At 40.0% G+C, this 18,705-nt stretch overlaps 1 protein-coding gene across 18 annotated transcripts in view; it reads left to right on the top strand.

Moving 5' to 3' along the window:
• The window catches only part of PTPRK (protein tyrosine phosphatase receptor type K), a 402,371-nt gene that overhangs the window by 379,079 nt on the left and 4,587 nt on the right, over positions 1-18,705 (top strand). For 10 of the 18 annotated variants that reach the window (XM_077289403.1, XM_077289390.1, XM_077289392.1 and 7 more), the window contains 7 exons: positions 2,511-2,646; positions 4,849-5,007; positions 6,803-6,976; positions 8,159-8,290; positions 8,631-8,756; positions 12,683-12,846; positions 14,409-14,544. In XM_077289403.1, coding sequence (XP_077145518.1) covers positions 2,511-2,646; positions 4,849-5,007; positions 6,803-6,976; positions 8,159-8,290; positions 8,631-8,756; positions 12,683-12,846; positions 14,409-14,544 — 1,027 coding nt within the window. The remainder of the gene's footprint in view (positions 1-2,510; positions 2,647-4,848; positions 5,008-6,802; positions 6,977-8,158; positions 8,291-8,630; positions 8,757-12,682; positions 12,847-14,408; positions 14,545-18,705) is intronic. The other 8 variants (XM_077289389.1, XM_077289391.1, XM_077289398.1 and 5 more) reach the window with 1 other exon arrangement.

Below are 18,705 nucleotides of genomic sequence, written 5' to 3' on the forward strand. Positions count from 1 at the left end.
CCACTTTGGAGTCCAGGGTTCAAATCCCACCAAGGACAATATGTGAAAGGAGTTTGTATGTTCTCCCCGTGTTTGCGTGGGTTTACTCCTGGTACTTCGGGATCCTCCCGCATTCCAAAGACATACTGATAGGGAATTTAGGTTGTGAGCCCCAATAGGGACAGTGATGATTTTGTCTATAAAGCACTATGGAATATGATGGTGCTATGTAAGCATTCCATAATAAATAGTCTAAGAAGATTATCACTGCCTGGACTACAGCTCATGTGAGCACTGGTCAGACCACGCCGCTCCTATAAGTAGCTCACTGTCAATAGACAATGTATATAGACAGCCTGATGTGGGCAGGGTTAGGTTTTGAGCTTTGCTACCTCTAAAAGCTCTGATTGTGTCACAACTGCTGCATCCAATCTTATTTCCTACATTATGCTGCTCTCAGATAAGATAGCAAAAACCTGATGACAGGTTTTAATGGAGGCAGGAGGAGTACCGTAAATAGAAATGTTCCAAAATGTTTATGGTTGGTTTTTTTTGTTCACAATGACTTTACAGACTTTTGGGCAAAGGTGTCTACTAGTAAAGGACCTTTTAAGTTAATTTATTTTTTTTTCGGACCCATTTCCTGCCTTTGGAGAAAGTTATATCGGTCTTTTCCAACAATGTGGACGCTCTGCCATGCCTTTTTTCGACGCTCACCGCTCCATGTTTACCTAAATGCCGGTGTCATTTTGAGAGAATGAGTTGGCTGCTTTAAATAACTCTGAGCAGCGCTGTAACTTCCATTTTCCTGAAAGGAGCGGATGGAGAATGCACTTGTAATAAATCAGACTGTCGAATGTGCTTCTCGGCTTGTGTTATTCAGACGGCGGTGAAGTGTAAACAAATAGCTGGGCTGCAAACCTCTTGGTATTGATCTTCCATGATTGAGTGCCGAGGCAGGTCGGAGAGTCGGGCCGCGGAGCGGTTATCTCCTGCCGGTGCTACACCTGCTAATGAGAATCGGGGGATGTATGTGCTGCACTCGTATGCATGGGATGTAACCTATTGTACACCACAGTCCATTATCTGGTCAGGCTAGATGCCCAGCAGGCAGCCACACCGTTTTGTTTTTCTTAATTTTCCTTTTTTGTTCTATTATTTCACTAACACTGCTCCTTTTCAGGAAAAAATAGAACTCTAAACAGGAAACCTGTTCAAAGTAGGAACGTTTAATTGCAAAGATGCCATAATCCATACTGTGCTCTGTTCCAAAAACCTCTCTATTCTTGTCTGAGAGAAGTAAGGAGAATGGTTATTAGGGAAAATGACAGATCTAAGGTGTTTTATCAGTAAAGCATCATCATTTCCCCCAGCTTTATCTCCTCCATATACCTCAGTAAAAGCTTTAGATAAAGAATGAGTCAGAGAAAATGACAGCCCATGGAATATCAAAGCTAATTCACGTATTGGATAGATCTCTCATAGTTCTCCTGATCCCACATTACCGTGGGTCCTTTAAAATGATCAACACTCCCGGTGTATTATACACAACTCATGGAATTCCCAGTTCACTCTCCATAGGGACCAGTTAATAGTTTTATAGGGTTCTTTTTAATTTTTACATTGTGTTTTATCCCTATGAAATTTTTCAAAAGAAATACTTTAATACTTTAATTAATCTGGAAAAGTACATACAGCTCTGGCAAAAATGAAGAGACCACTGCAAAATGTTCAGTTTGTCTGATTTTTCTCTTTATAGGTATATTTTTGAGTAAAACGTAAATTTTTCTTTTATTCTATAAACTTCTGACAACAAGTCTCTGAATTTCCAAGCAATTTTTTTTTCTGAAAAGGAGAAATGGTAAAAATAAAAAAAACAAAAAAACAAAACAGCGCTTTCAGACCTCAAATAATGCAAAGAAAACAAGTTCATGATCATTTAGAAACAGCAATACTAATGTTTTATAGTTCAGAAATCAATATTTTGTGGAATAACCATGATTTTTAATCACAGCTGTCATGTGTCTTGGCACGCTTTCCACCAGTTTTTCACACAGCTTCTGGCGCAAAAATGTAAGCAGTTCTTCTTTGTTTGATGGCTTGTGACTATCCATCATCCTCTTGATTACATTCCAGAGGTATTCAATGGGGTTCAGGTCTGGAGATTGGGCTACCCATTACAGGGTTTTGATGTGGCGGTCTCTTAATTTTTACCAGAGCTGTACGTACGGTATTTAGGTTATTTTAAAACCGTTAAAGGGATTGTACCAAGTATATAAAGGATAGGGGATTAAATAGAGATCGCTGGGTTCCCAACTGTTGGGATTCCTACCAATCCCGAAACAAGGTTCAATGAAAATGTCTGAATTGAAGGGAGGATGAGCATGTGCACAATACTCTCCATTAATTTTCAAGGGAGTGTCAGAATACCAGCAATCAAGAAGTTACACACTATCCTACATTAAATTCTTATTTATCAAAGATGTCTTGCCATGTATGCCCATGCTGTCATGTTTCCTTTTGTTTCCTAGCGCTGGCGCTGGCCGCACTGGCTGTTACATAGTTATTGATATCATGCTGGACATGGCAGAGCGGGAAGGAGTTGTAGACATCTATAACTGTGTCAAAGCTCTGCGTTCTCGCCGAATCAACATGGTTCAAACAGAGGTAATTAGCTACTTTTCTGCTAATTTTACTTAAAGGGGTTATCCACTACTACTGAGTGTGTTATGTTTTTACTGGAGAGAAACATACGGTTTGAGAAGTGGTTGTCCTAGTAGTGGACAACCCCTTTAATATTAAGTCTAAGTTATATGGAGTTGCATGTTATTATTTTAACCAAATGTTAAAGCTCTGTATTCAGGATGTCCTTTTCGAATTGGGGGTCATGAGAATTGAGGAAAAGAAAATAAACGTGACTAAGGGTGTGTTCTCATGACCATGTCTTTTTCAGGTGGGTCTGCTCTGTAACCCGCTTCAAAAACATATAAAAAGGTTTTTAAAAGTGCACATATGCACTGCCATGTCAAATTGACTTGCTTTGCATGATCGCTTAATATGCAGCGAGACTTTAAGAGAATAGCTATGGCCAAACCAACAATGAAGTCACTGGACAAGGTCTTCAAATCGAGGATTGTTTCGCTGGAGACTAAAGGCACCGTCACATTTAGCAACGCTGCAGCGATCTAGACAACGATGCCGATCTCTGCAGCGTCGCTGTGTGGTCGCTGGAGAGCTGTCACACAGACAGCTCTCCAGCGACCAACGATGCCGAAGTCCCCTGGTAACCAGGGTAAACATCGGGTTACTAAGCGCAGGGCCGCGCTTAGTAACCCGATGTTTACCCCGGTTACCAGTGTAAATGTAAAAAAAACAAACACTACATACTTACATTCCGGTGTCTGTCCCCCGGCGTCCGCTTCCTGCACTGTAAGCGCCAGCCGTAAAGCAGAGCGGTGACGTCACCTCTGTGCTCTGCTTTACGGCCAGCCGGCGCTGACACAGTGCAGGGAAGCAGAATGCCGGGGGACCCGACAGACACCGGAATGTAAGTATGTAGTGTTTATTTTTTTTTACATTTACACTGGTAACCAGGGTAAATATCGGGTTACTAAGCGCGGCCCTGCGCTTAGTAACTCGATGTTTACCCTGGTTACCAGTGAAGACATCGCTGAATCAGCGTCACACACGCCGACTCGGCGATGTCTGCGGGAGATCCAGCGACGAAATAAGGTGCTGGCCTTCTAGCTCCGACCAACGATGTCACAGCAGGATCCTGATCGCTGCTGCGTGTCAAACACAACGATATCGCTATCCAGGACGCTGCAACGTCACGGATCGCTAGCGATATCGTTGTTAAGTTGTTCAGTGTGAAGGTACCTTAAGGCTTCTTTCACACTTGCGTTGGTATGGGTCCGTTGCTAAGCGTCGGCGCGCCGTACCGACGCACGTTGTGAAAATTTGGCACAACGTGGGCAGCGGATGCAGTTTTTTTTTATTTCAACGCATCCGCTGCCCATTGTAAAGTCCCGGGGAGGAGGGGGCGGATTTCCGGCTGGGCATGCGCAGTAGGAAATGGCGGACCCGACATACAAAAAACATTCCCTTGAACGTTTTTTCGTGCCGACGGTCCGCCAAAACACGACGCATCCAGTGCACGACGGACGCGACATAAGGCCATCCATCGCGATCCGTCGGCAATGCAAGTCTATGGGCAAAAAACGCATCCTGCGGTCACATTTGCAGGATCCGTTTTTCCCCCAAAACGACGCATTGCAACGGATGCCAAACTACGCAAGTGTGAAAGAAGCCTTAGACACGGCTTGTACATAAACTGGTCTATTCTCTTGTATCATATGGATGCGAAACTTGGACGATAAACTAGTCAGGAGAATCAACGACCAGCCTTTGAAATGTGGTGCTGGAGAAAGATGTTATCAATGGTAACAAGAACAAATAAATCAATTTTTGAACAAATCAAGCCATGCTTCTCACTAGAAGCAAGGATCGCCCAGCTACGATTTGCCTACTTTGGACACATCATACAAAGAGCGCAATCACTGGAGAAGGAAATCATGGTCGGAGGAATAGAAGGGACAAGGCGAAGAGGAAGACTAGATAACTAGGAAGACTAGATAATGCTGGCGAAGGCCCTGGTGGACCTACCTAGGCTTCCTCAAGATTTCAGTTTGTTGAAAAAAAAAAAAAGTAAAGTTTTCATTACTGGAAGATATTTTGTTGGAACAAAGGGAAACGGGGGGTGACTGTTCCAAATATCGGCGGTTGGAGGAGATGCTTGGGTAAAGTTACCAAACTCCAGTGACCGGTCCTCTTTAATGCTTTTATGTTCCTATTTCCCTGTGTACGCAGGAGCAGTATATCTTCATCCACGATGCCATCCTTGAAGCATGCTTATGCGGAGAAACTGCCATTCCAGTGTGTGAATTTAAAGCCGCGTACTTTGACATGATCAGAATAGACTCCCAGACCAACTCGTCACATCTCAAAGATGAATTCCAGGTATTATCAGTATGTATTCTAGGCTTCTCTTTCTTTACTGTATTGTAATGTACGGTACATTTCATGTCTTCAAACTTCTATGCTCTGCTTTTGAGTTGTGTTTAGCAGTGTGGGGAAACAAATGTATTTTGGGGAAAAATGCTGCAATCCCAATTTGCATTTTGGGAATCCAGCTCATATAATTCGATGAAAATGAATGTACGTTTTGTGCTTTAAAGTAAAGCTCTACTTTTGAGGCTCCTTTCATAAAGAGATGTACATAACTTGTATTGGGTATGTGCAGTGTTTGGGTATAAATAAATAGGCTCAAAGCTCTAGTGCAGCCATTTTCATCCTCTTCATGTGGAAAAATGTGCTATTACCTTGGCTTTCTGCCTTTGATGGCCATATTAGAATAGAGACCCCCTAAATATAGAGCTTCGCTGTAAAAGTGTTTTATGGGCTCTACATAAATTGGCGCAGCCTCTGTGACTCCAGATTGGCTATTGTACACTGTCAGGATTCCCTTCTATTTCCAGTTTAAGCAGTCGTCACATGAGCCAAGTATGACATTTACTTGCTAGTCATAACATGATCCCAATGTTCTAGTGAGGAAAGCGGCTGAGAATCTAGTTGGCACGTGACCTCAAGTATGCAAATCACATAGGCAATCCCTGCATATGTAGGGGCTATTCGACAGCCGCGAGAGATGCAGCCATGGCAACTCATACATACTATTAGTAAATGCCAAAGCTGCTCTATTGGCACTCAAGCATGCTCAGATAACACCTTACCCCGAGCACATTCACTCATAACTACTAAAGACCAATAATACTGTGGATTATGTCTGTAAATTGGATTTAGGCCCCTATTTGGAGACTTCAGAATAGTCAGTCAGCAGATTGGTGTACAAGGAACCTTGTGATGTTAGAATTGAAGTCACCATGATCAGATATCCAGAATGAACAATAGTCTGCATACAACCAGCCATTCAGTCCCAGTTTATACCATCCAAGTGGTTTTAATTATGTTGTTTACTTAGTTTCAGTCTACTTTTAGATTTTAACTTAATTTTAGCTGTCAGAATTTTCATTTAAATTTAAAAAGTACATTTTAGCTGGATCTTTATGTACCCAGTTCTGCTAAAATTTCAAATTGAGTGGAATTCCATAAATTGACACTTCACTCTTAAGTATTTATCCCACGGATTTGCGTTGCATTTGTCTGTGTAACGTTTGCAACATTTTTATCTTTTTTCAAGCAAAATATAGAGTAAAAAGATAAAAAGCTGCTAAACTACTGCAACTTGAAAAAAATCTCTGTTAAACTATAAGAGCTCAGAGTATTGTAGTAAAAGGCTGGCATTCTTTGTGGACGTCCCAGCTCCTTAAAGGCATTCTGTCATGTTGGAAATAGTATCTTCTTTCCAGGCAGGATGTTATACAGCAGGAGGAGCTGATCAGATTGACATACATTCATTTCGGGAAGATTTCAGTAAAACATATAATTACCTGGTGTGTTTGCATAAAAGTCCAGTGGGCGGTCCTGTTCAGTAATTGACAGACTTCCCTGTATGACTGTGCATGCAGATGGCTGTCAGTCACGGAGTGGGACCACCCACTCTGGACTCATGGATCCAAACACCAGGGATTTCAGTTAATAAAATACAAGTTTTATTGAAACTTTCCCAGCAAACCCATCCATGCTTTATAGTCCTTTATTGCTAAAGTTAATCAACGTTACGCCACAGAAATATAAGCTAATTTTCCCACTCCAATATTCACTAAGAGCAGTACTTTGTTTCTAATGACTCCCTCTCCTACAGACGCTGAATTCTGTGACTCCAAGATTACAGGCTGAAGACTGCAGTATAGCCTGTTTACCAAGGAACCATGACAAGAACCGCTTCATGGACCTGCTGCCGCCTGACAGATGTCTGCCTTTCTTAATTACCATAGATGGGGAGAGCAGCAATTACATCAATGCAGCCCTGGTGGATGTAAGGAGACCTCTCTCTCTGCATGATCCGTGTAGAGGACAGGAATCAGCCTGATACACTGTGATTGATGGATCTGTGCTGCGAAATATTCCAAACCAAATAGGAAACTAATGGGCAGTAATTAGAGCCCTGTTGTCGTTCACTGAAGTTGAATTCCCATGAAGCGTTGGCGAGTTGTTTGTCATTTTCAGGGTTCACCTCTAGTGGGAATGATGCCTTCACATGGTCCATTTATTTCCACTGTAGCTATTAATGTAGAGCATTCAAGGTTTCCAAGGTAGTCTACAGCTCTAAGGCCACAGTGTGGGTGACAGGCGATCACTTCTTCCCAGATGTCATTTAGTTGTAATATGCCATAACTCTGTTCCTTGTGTGCGTCGCTCTGAGATTTCTTACACATCTGCTCGCTTCAGAAGCCGAATATCCCTTCTAGAGAACAGACTCGATGAACCAAGCTGTTCTGCTAATGCTGATTGCTCGATGCGCAGCGTAAAGGAGGTGACGAAAGTGATGTGTAATTACTGAGAAAGGTACAAGCAACATGGTTTTTAATAACAAGTTGAAAATGGAAAGTAAAAAAAGAATCTAAGGAGCCGTAATTGGCGAACCCCACAGCAGCACGTATCCTTGTTGGCATGTCACGGAGCTGCGGTATGACTTGTTTTGCGATGTTTACTCCATTCCAGTTCACCGATTCTTCACGCTGAATAATTAACGGATACATTAAGTTGTAAATGGAGACTTTAATGAACCACATTAGGCAGAGCATTTTCTGTTGCATTTAGAAGAGGCACTGCTATTTGTTTCATTTAGCATAATTGTTAAAGTGACGCTCGATGTGATAAAATGCATCGGGGAATGTCGTGCGGGATGTGTTCAATGCATGAGGCACAAATCATGTCCATGCCACAGTGACGGAATTAATGCGCTGTGACTTTAGGGCATCCGTGTCGGCGGCTCTGAATAGCTTTCCTATGTGGATCAGTGTAAGAATCTCCACATCCTTTCCTGCGTCTGACAGCTCGGACCTTGTGTAAGCCTTCCATATAGTTATATCAGGAGCTTCTAAATAGAAAGCCGTTGGCTCTCATGCCCTTATTGGCAGACCTGTCCATCTTTCTGCCCTTTGTCTCTTTTTGCTAAATGCATGTCTTCATCTTTTTTTTCCTTTCTCTTTGACAGAGCTACAGACAGCCAGCTGCCTTCATCGTTACCCAGCATCCCTTGCCAAACACTGTGAAGGATTTCTGGCGATTAGTGTATGACTACGGCTGCTCGTCCTTAGTAATGCTGAATGAAGTGGACTTGACACAGGTCATTTTGCTGTTTTTTTAGGCTAGGGCTACACAGTGACGAGCTACGCTCAAATCAAGACATGGCATGTAATGATTTCTTATGGTGTCGCACAGCGATCTACTAAAAACAGTCGCAAATGTTTCTAAATATGTCTGTTTGCAAGTGACTCACTTGTCATAGACTTCAATGCAAGTCATATGCGATGTGCGTGCATCTTGTCTCTGATTTGGTCACTTTTTTATCTCAATATCATAGTTACATCTGACAATTGCCGTCAGCGTGTAACCCCAGGCTTAGTGTGCAGTCCATGTTGCATAAACTATCATTAGATTGACAAGGTATGGATTGTCACCCGCAGGGTTGTCCACAGTACTGGCCAGAAGAGGGAATGCTGCGGTACGGCCCAATTCAAGTGGAATGCATGTCGTGCTCGATGGATTGTGATGTTATCAGCCGAATCTTCAGAATATGCAATCTCACACGGGTAACTAAAGTGAACAAATGCATGAAATTTGCTGTATCTGTTATTTTTGCATCCAGTCATTAGAAGACCTTGCATTTAGGCAATCACTTCTTAGGTTAGAAATTACAAATAAACTGGGTATTACCATTGCCCTTGTCAAAGGGCCTACTAATACGGCATGTATTGGTCAAGGTCAGATTGTTTACAGACACACTGGTAACACCCAGTTGTCAATGTGTCCACACATTTCTGGAAAGAGGAATGGCACAATGTGGACTTCAGAAACGCTGACAGGTCCTCTTTTACATTCACTATTGGGAAATGCTGTCAACTAGCGTGAGGGACATTTTTATACACCATAAAAGTGGATGTGCGGGATCCCTTATAAACTGACTTTAGATTAGTTTAGAAGACATCTGGGAAGGATTGCCAAAATGTTCATACATTTCTGGAAAGTGGAAAAAAAAAAAGTCTATTTTTGCAATGTCCAGAAAAAAAATGTATGTCTGTATTTTTCTTTGATGCTTGAAAAGCTTGTACTTTTATCATTTTAAAGTTCATAGTGGATGCTGCTATTGTATTTCTCTCTATACGCTGATTGTGGATATACAAGTGCTTCTCACTAAATTAGAATATCATCAAAAAATTAATTTATTTCCGTTCTTCAATACAAAAAGTGAAACTCATATATTGAGTCATTACAAACAAAGTGACCTATTTCAAGTGTTTATTTCTGTTAATGTTGATGATTATGGTTTACAGCCAATGAAAACCCAAAAGTCATTATCTCAGTAGGTTAGAATAATTAACAAAAACACCTGCAAAGGCTTCCTAGCCTTTAAAAATGTCCCTTAGTCTGTTTCAGTAGACTCCACAATCATGGGGAAGACCGCTGATTTGACAGATGTCCAGAAGGCGGTCATTGACACGCTCCACATGGAGAATAAGTCACAAAAGGTCTAAAGAAGTGGTCTGTTCAGAGTGCTGTATCCAAGCATAATTATGGAAAGTTGAGTGAAAGGAAAAAGTGTGGTAGAAAAAGGTGCACAAGCAACCGGGATAACCGTAGCCTTGAAAGGATTGTTAAGAAAAGGCCATTCAAAATTTTGGGGGAGAAAGGAGTGGAATACTGCTGAAGTCATTACTTCAAGAGCCACCACACACAGACCATCCAGGACATGGGCTACAAGTGTCGCATTCCTGGTGTCAAGCCACTCATGACCAATAGACAACGCCAGAAGCGTCTTTTCTGTGCCAAGGAGAGAAAAAAATGTACTGTTGCTCAGTGGTCCAAGGTGGTGTTTTCAGATGAAAGTAAATTTTGCATTTAATTTGGAAATCAAGGTGCCCAGAGTCTGGAGGAAGAGTGGAGAGAGACACAATGCAAGCTGTTTGAGGGTATAGTTTGAAGTTTACACAATCGGTGATGGCTTGGGGAGCCATGTCATCTGCTGGTGCAGGTCCACTGTGTTTTATCAAGACCAAAGTCAGTGCAGCCATCTACCAGGATATTTTAGAGCACTTCATGCTTCCCTCTTCTGACAAGCTTTTTGGAGATTTTTATTCTCCAGCAGGACTTGGCACCTTGCCACACTGCCAAAAGTACCCATACCTGGTTTAAAAACAACAGTATCACTCTGCTTGATTTGCCAGCAAACTCACCTGACCCTTAACCCAATAGAGCATCTATGGGGTATTGTCAAGAGGAAGATGAGACACCAGACCCAATAGTGCAGACGAGCTGAAGGCTGCAGCAAAGCAACCTGGGCTTCCATAACACCTCAGCAGTGCCACAGGCTGATCGCCTCCATGCCACGCTGCATTGATGCAGTAATTGATGCAAAAGGAGCCCCGACCAAGTATTGAGTGCATTTAGCTGGTGCTATAAAGTATTATAATTTACTGAGATAATGACTTTTGGGTTTTCATTGGCTATAAGCCATAATCATCAAAATTAACAGAAATAAACATTTGAAATAGGTATCTCTGTGTGTAATGACTATATAATATATGGAGTTTCACTTTTTGTGTTGAAGAACTGAAATAAATTAACTTTTTGATATTCTAATTTTGTGAGTAGCACCTGTATATAAGCTGTATGATTTACTGTTATTTTAATTTTTTGATTTGTTAAAAAAGTGTTCCGTAATATTATTATTATTATTCTCCAGAATGTCAAATGTAAATGAGCCAAAAATCGTACGGCATACTCTTATAAATTCCCTTAGGTGCCAATATACCATGTTGACCACAGCGATCTCTCCTAGCTACCCCATACCCTTGAACGCTCAGCTCTGCTTTGCATTAATATGGTTTCATTAGGGAGTGGGGAGTAAGTCAATGCCAGACACCCCTGGTATTGACTTATCTTCCCACAGAACAAAAAAAAATTAAGCAAAACAAATTGTCCTCTACTATCTAAAGCTTCTAAATGTTTCTACTGGGCCTCATTTTTCAGTATTCGGTCATAGTGGTCCTCACTCTCTGGATATAATGTGTTAACTTTAAAAATAATACTCAATTCACATCTAATTTGATTCACTGTACTGTAGAACTTTAATTTAGCTGCATTTTTTACGCTTTTTGTGCTTTGTTCAGAGATTGATGAAGCCAAGTAAAGGTCTGTGCAGTTAATGATCGCTTCTGTCAAAACTCTCCAAAGCAATGCTTAACAACTATTGCCGCCCACTCCCATTTGAGATGCATGGATAAATAGGTGTTATTTCACATTGTTCTTAATCTTGTAATCAGATAACTCCTTTTAGATAACAATTTACCATCTATCTTTCGGGGGGATGGGCAAGATGCAATTAGCTTTTATTTGACCAAAAAGGTATTTTTACTGGTTTGAGAGGTACACCTCCAATGATCAAAAGAAGAAAAATGTCCAGCTCCACCGAATCTGTGAAGATAAAATTTCTTTATTCACAAACTTGTAACAGAGAGTACAAACTTCAGCAGAAACCATGTGGGTGTGAATCATCCACCTCCAATGATACAGTCTTCTAATTTCTACATTTAGGGTAGTGTCTATATTGTTTTAGCTTTTAGATTGCAATGTTTTTACCGAGCACCAACTAACATAATGAAATTGGTCATGTACCAATTCACATGTAAGATGGCAATATATCAATATTGGCTGCAGTTATTGGAAGTAATCGTACAAGGTTTTCTGTCTGCACAGAGAACGCTTTGTTGTGATTCCCTTTTAAGTATACATGTTAAGCAAGCATACTGGCTAAAGAGGGTCTCCATGAATGAAATAAAATGGTGTCCCTGATATAGTTCAAACAGCAGCCCGTCCTAGTCAAGGGACGTTGCAGACTGAAAACCTACTTCTCACGAGACCTGTGTCTCAACTGACTACAGCTGTATCACACATACCTCGGTTGACGCATGGGAGCACAGCTGACATAAATGAAGAAATAACATTTTTTGTGATCCGCGAGAGATATCTCCAGCTACATCCTCATCAATCTTTGTTTTCCTTTAGCGTGTAGTCTTCGTGCATTGCTATAAAGCTGTCCTCTTTTGATGGAGGATTATGAACTTGGAGATCTCCTCGCTGACCAAAATGTGGGATAAAACATATTTCTTTACATATCCCAGCCATGCTCCCAGTAACTGAGATATGTGTGATACAACTCTAGTCAGTTGAGACACAGGTCTCGTGAGCTGTGTGTCTTCAGTCTGCAGCCCATACTGACAGGAGACTAGAATGGGCTGGAGTTTGAATTATATATATCCATTTTGTCTCATTCATGGAGATTGCCTTTAAGTTAATGATTTTACAAGCCATAACAACATGGCAATATGACATTGGTCAGTAGTTTACTTTCTACAAGGATACACATGTTCTGCAGAATAATATATGGTAACAGCTATTTGAATGATTGTGGGCGGTAGCTGACTAAAACATTAATTTTCATGTTCTTTACTTTGGACAGCCTCAAGAAGGGTATCTGATGGTACAGCAGTTCCAGTACTTAGGATGGGCGGCTCATAGAGAAGTGCCAAATTCCAAAAGATCTTTCCTAAAATTGATTTTGCAAGTTGAGAAATGGCAAGAGGAATGTGATGAAGGAGAAGGACGCACCATTATTCACTGCCTGTGAGTTAACCACTAATAGCCATCATATATTGTAACTCTGTCACTGAGCTCTCTAATGGATGTTCTTATTGACTTGGCCTGTGGATCTGATACACAATTAAAGGTGTGAAATGAGAATCTCATAATGCTTCTGCTTAATTTCAGTAGCTTTATTTGCCTTCATATTATATAGGTAGGGATAGAGAGATTCTCTTTGTCTTTTCTGAAGATTAGATACATCTGTGAAAACTAAGAACAAAGTTATGTATTTTGTTACTTGCTAAATACATAAAACCTGAAACATTTCTGTAGTGGCTGTAAACTTTCCAAGCAGGGACATCATTGAAGAGAGAACATATGTGGGTCAATAAAGTGTTTAGGTTTCTATCTTTATTTTAGTGGTATCTACCCATACAAAAATATATGGGTAGAAGAGACTTCTAACGTGCCTTCCTCCACTCCATGAGCAGTCAGATCCAATACTTTGTGTGTGTGTGTGTGTGTGTGTGTGTGTGTATATATATATATATATATATATATATATATATATATATATATATATATATATATATATATATATATATATATATATATATATATATATATATATATTAAAGGATATTTCATCCGAAACGTTGCCACGCCATTTGGGCAATAAAGTCCACTTTTTTTCAGCTTTTTTGTGCTGTTTTCCTTTTTTTACTCTTATTATTAGAAACCATAAACCACTGACAAACATTGATGAAGGCAACAATGTGGCAGTCCTTTACTGGAAAGCTAATTTGGGTGGAGTGGAAAAGCCTTTTTAGTAGAGATGAGCGAATATGTTTGAGTAAAATTTAGTTATTCTTGAATATTACAAAAATCCACTTTGCCAAAATGCTAACCATGAAGAGCCGTCAAACAGTTAAAAAACAAAAATACATAGTTTTACTTACCTTAGCACTTACTTCTCTGGCCCCTCTTCTCTTCACCATCACCCACCCAGCGCTTGCTGAATCTTCTGATTGCCGCCGCGAGTGCTGGACCTCTGAGTCTGTTCATGCTGGGCCAGGACTTCTGTCTCAGATGAGGCTTCGGGTGGGTTCTGTACAAGCACCCGTAAGGTTAATGATGTCTTGATGTGCCACCGTGACCTTGATTGCATGCGCAAAACCATCCTGGGCTTCATCAAAACTTAAGGCCTGGACTGTCCTGAAGAGGCTCTGTGATTCAGCAGTCGTGTCGGCAGTCAAATGATGCGATGAGGAACAGACAGGTGATGGTGCAGAGCGAGGGCTGGAGAGGTGAATGGTAAGGCAGGTAGAATTTTTATTTTTTACATCTTGTATTTATTATGTTCCTATGTCTGAAGAGACCCTAGAGAATAATGGATATTATCAATTCTTGGAGAATAATTTCTCTGAGAAGGATTTCACAGGAAAATTTCTGGAACAGGTAAATTTGAATTTTGCCTCGTTTGTTCATTTCTACCGTTGAGTGATTTTTTTCTTTATTAGAGCTAATTGTATGATCTAGTTTTGTTGCCTATTTATTGAATGTGAACCGTGACTTATAATGCCTTTCTCTCTCTTTCTTTCAAGAAATGGTGGAGGACGAAGCGGTGTGTTCTGCGCCATTAGCATTGTGTGCGAAATGATCAAGAGACAAAATGTGGTGGACGTTTTCCACGCTGTGAAAACACTACGCAACAGCAAGCCAAATATGGTGGAGACTCCGGTGAGTTCTAAGGCGGGGGTCATCCGCTATAGCATCTGTAAACAGCATAATAAGTGTGTATATGTAATGCTGCAGCTAAATATAATGTATGTTCTCCTCTAAAGAATGATTTTCCATCCAAGCAGTATCGGGTTACTTTTGACCAACTTTATGGTACAATTATCTATTGTACATGTGTACTTCGACTTTTAAAACCCGATGTGGAAATGTCTATATAGAACATGGGTATAACTTATGTTTGTAGTCTATTTCTCTCAGCAAATAGTCCCATAGTCATAAAAAACAGCCCAAATCTTCTATAAAGAGTTGTTTTTAGAATGGCAAAGCACATTTATGCCCTGTGTGTTCCAGCGTAACATTTTATGTTTGCTTAATCAGGTTCATCAACTCATAATGATCTAGTGTTTGCAGAGAAAGTAACTGGCAGGGATCTCCTGCATATATCACTGTGCTAAGGGAACAATGGAACCAGGGCAAATTATGGAAATCCTACAAAGCAAACATTCCTCAAATGAGCTGTGTAGTTAATGAGAAATAATGTTTGTTTGGATAATTGTTTTCTAATTATTTTTTCTTCTTTGCACATATTTTTTTTTCTTTTTTTCTTTTCTTTGCTCCTTTATTTATTTATTTTTTTTGCTGTAATGTATGGCTGTTTTTAAGGGATGTGAAACATAAAATGGGACTTGTTTTGACTTTTAATAATCCTGCACCTACAAAGGAATCTGTCTTAATTGCGTTTTGCAAACCTCCTAGTTTTACTTTCATCTCTCGAATTCTGCAAAATGTACTGTGAAATTGCTTATATGTAAATCAGCAGTGGTAGAAATTAGTTACCATGTATTAGCAATAATTATAACAAATCACTTGATGAACCAGGGGGTCATTATTGACCCTTTAACAGGTCTTGCAGTGTAACTTAGGGTACCGTCACACAGTGCCATTTTCATCGCTACGACGGCACGATTCGTGACGTTGCAGCGTCGTATAAGTATCGCTCCAGCGTCGTATACTGCGGTCACACGTTGCAATACACAGCGCTGGAGCGATAATTTCATGACGTATTTGCGATGTAGAAGCCGTTGGTTACTGTGCGCACATCGTATACAACCTGTGTCACACAATGCAATCATGCCGCCACAGAGGGACACTAGACGACGAAAGAAAGTTTCAAACGATCTGCTACGACGTACGATTCTCAGCGGGGATCCGGATCGCAGTAGCGTGTCAGACACAGCGATATCGTAAATGCATCGCTGGAACGTCACGAATCGTGCCGTTGTAGCGATCAAAATTGCACTGTGTGACGGTACCCTTAGGATAAAAGTGAAATCAGAATCTCAGTTTGCAGACACGTGTTTCAGGCTATTGACCGTCGTCAGTGCAACATATGAGAACTTGATTAGGCTAGGTGAGAGGCTCTGGACAGATGTCTAAGGGGTAACATTTCTCCTTGTGGAGAGTGACATACCGGCTCTGGTATGCCAAGGTAAGGAGGCTTATTAGCCTCCTGGCACTATAGCGTTCAAGTCCTCATCCTCTCTGAAGAGACAATAGCACGGCGAATAAGCCTCCTTACCTTGGCATGCCAGAGCCGGTATGTCACTCTCCAGAAGGAGAAACCGTAGACCTTAGTATGTCCAAATTGCCATCAAAGTGTCAATTGTTCAGCGTTCAGTGCATTTTTTTTGCATGCATTGCACTTAGGCTACTTTCACACTAGCGTCGCTTGCTGTCCGTCGCAATGTGTCGTTTAGAAGAAAAAACGCATCTTGCAAAGTTGCCCGCAGGATGCGTTTTTTCTCCATAGGCTTGCATTAGCGACGCATTGCAACGTATGGCCACACGTCGCATCCGTCGTGCGACGGATGCATCGTGTTTTGACGGACAGTCGGCACCAAAAAAATATTGCATGTAATTTTTTTTGTGCTTCGTGTCCACCATTTCCGACCACGCATGCGCGGCCGGAACTCCGCCCCCTCCTCCCCGGACCTTGCAATGGGGCAGCGGAAGCGTTGAAAAACTGCATCCGCTGCCCCCGTTGTTCATTATTTTCACAACGTACGTCGGGCCGACGCATGGCTAGTGTGAAAGTAGCCTTATACGAACATATGTACCTGGCTCAGTTTTTTGGTTACTGTTTTTAGCAAGCTGCTGCCCATTATCTGCCTGTGTTTGCACAGGCCATTAGCGCGCTCTAGTTTTTACCCCAAATTGACCGTTTTGCAAAGCTGTTTTTGACCACGAGCTTTGTACAGGTAAGACACATTTGTTAAGTGATTGACCCATGAAAACTACAGGTGAAAAGCCACATCACAAGACTAATTTGCTATAAAACGCATGGACGGCACAGTAATAGACTGTGAAAATACACCTTTAATCACAATAATCTATCAGGTAGATAGATTATTACACGCGCCCTAATGTAATAGCATTTTTCCAAGCAATATCATTTCTATGTATTTACCACCTGTCTGTTAAGCAACTTCATTGCCCATAGTAGTAAACCTGATTTATTCCCACAAACTCCTGGATCCAGGAGTTAGAAATAACTGCACCAGTGTTATAACAGTGTGCCTGCAGAGGATCAGGTCTTAACTCATTTTTATTATGCCGCCTGGCTATGAAGTCAAAGCTAATGTGATTTACACATACTGTTTCAATATCGAAAAAATATGGCTTTACATTTCCAGCACACACTTGAGCACATTTTCCTAAGAACTATCCCCAGATACAGAAGGTGGGGAGAACATCGTTGGCTCAAATTGATACATTAATCATGGCACAATTTACCTAAATGGAGAGTGTGCCACACTAGCCACCTCAGTAATCTATTTTTCTCTTTATTATAATCTGTTAATATTTCTTCTTAACACACAGTGGGGAAAGTAAGTATTTGATACCCTGCTGACTTTGCAAGTTTTCCCACCTACAAATAATGGAGAGGTCTGTAATTTTTATCGTAGGTACACTTCAACTGTGAGAGACCATCTAAAACAACATTCCAGAAAATAACTTTCTTTGATTTTCAAATAATGAATTTGCATTTTATTTTATGAAATATTTATTTGATTACCTACCAACCAGCAAGAATTCTGGTTCTCACAGACCTGTTAATTTTTCTTTTAGAAGCCCTCCTACTCTGCACTCATTAACTGTTACCTGTACCTGTATTAATTGCACCTGTTTGAACTCGTTACCTGTACAAAAGACACCTGTTCACACACTCAATTACACTCCAACCTCTCCACCATGGCCAAGACCTAAGAGCTGTATAAGGACACCAGGAACAAAATTGTAGACCTGCACAAATAAATCAAATAACATGCAAATTAATTATGCAAAAATCATACAAATTGAATTTCTGAATTTTTTTTTTTTTTGTAAGATTTTGGCTCTCACAGTTGCAATGTACTTACAATAAAAAATAACAGACTTCTCCATTCTTTGTAAGTGGGAAAAGTTGCAAAATCTGTAGTTTTTTCAATACTTATTTTCCCCACTGTAGGTCTTCTTTAACCAGTTTATGACCGAGCCATTTTCCCTTGTTTCTGACCAGGCACATTTTAAGGTTTTATTGTACATGCGCTTTTAACAGTGCTAAAATCTTTTCCTCCTTCAGATATTCTTAGAATTTTTACCTCCTTTTTTATTTTTTTTATTTTTTTTCTCTTACACTACATGGGGCTTACATTTTTATGTATTTTTTCTGTGCTTTTTTTCTTTCACTAATGTAAGTGGAAAATGTGATGAAAATAAGAAATATGCGTTGACTTTTCTTTAGTTTTTTTTTTTTTTAAATAATTGTCAAGGACATATTCCTTTGATGGGTGCAGGACTACAAAGCACAATTTAACTTGGTCATGTTTGTGTATATGTATTTGTGTTTATGTATTTGTGTGTATGCATGTGTGTGTGTGTGTATATATATATATATATATATATATATATATATATATATATATATATATATATATATATATATATATATACATATATATATATATATATATATATATATATATATATATATATATATATATATATATATATATATATATATATATATATATATATATATATATATATATATATATATATACACATATATATATATATATATATATATATATATGTGTGTATTGTTTTTTGTATGTGCTA

The sequence above is a fragment of the Ranitomeya variabilis genome, chromosome 2, assembly GCF_051348905.1.
Source record: "Ranitomeya variabilis isolate aRanVar5 chromosome 2, aRanVar5.hap1, whole genome shotgun sequence".
Classification (NCBI taxonomy): domain Eukaryota; kingdom Metazoa; phylum Chordata; class Amphibia; order Anura; family Dendrobatidae; genus Ranitomeya; species Ranitomeya variabilis.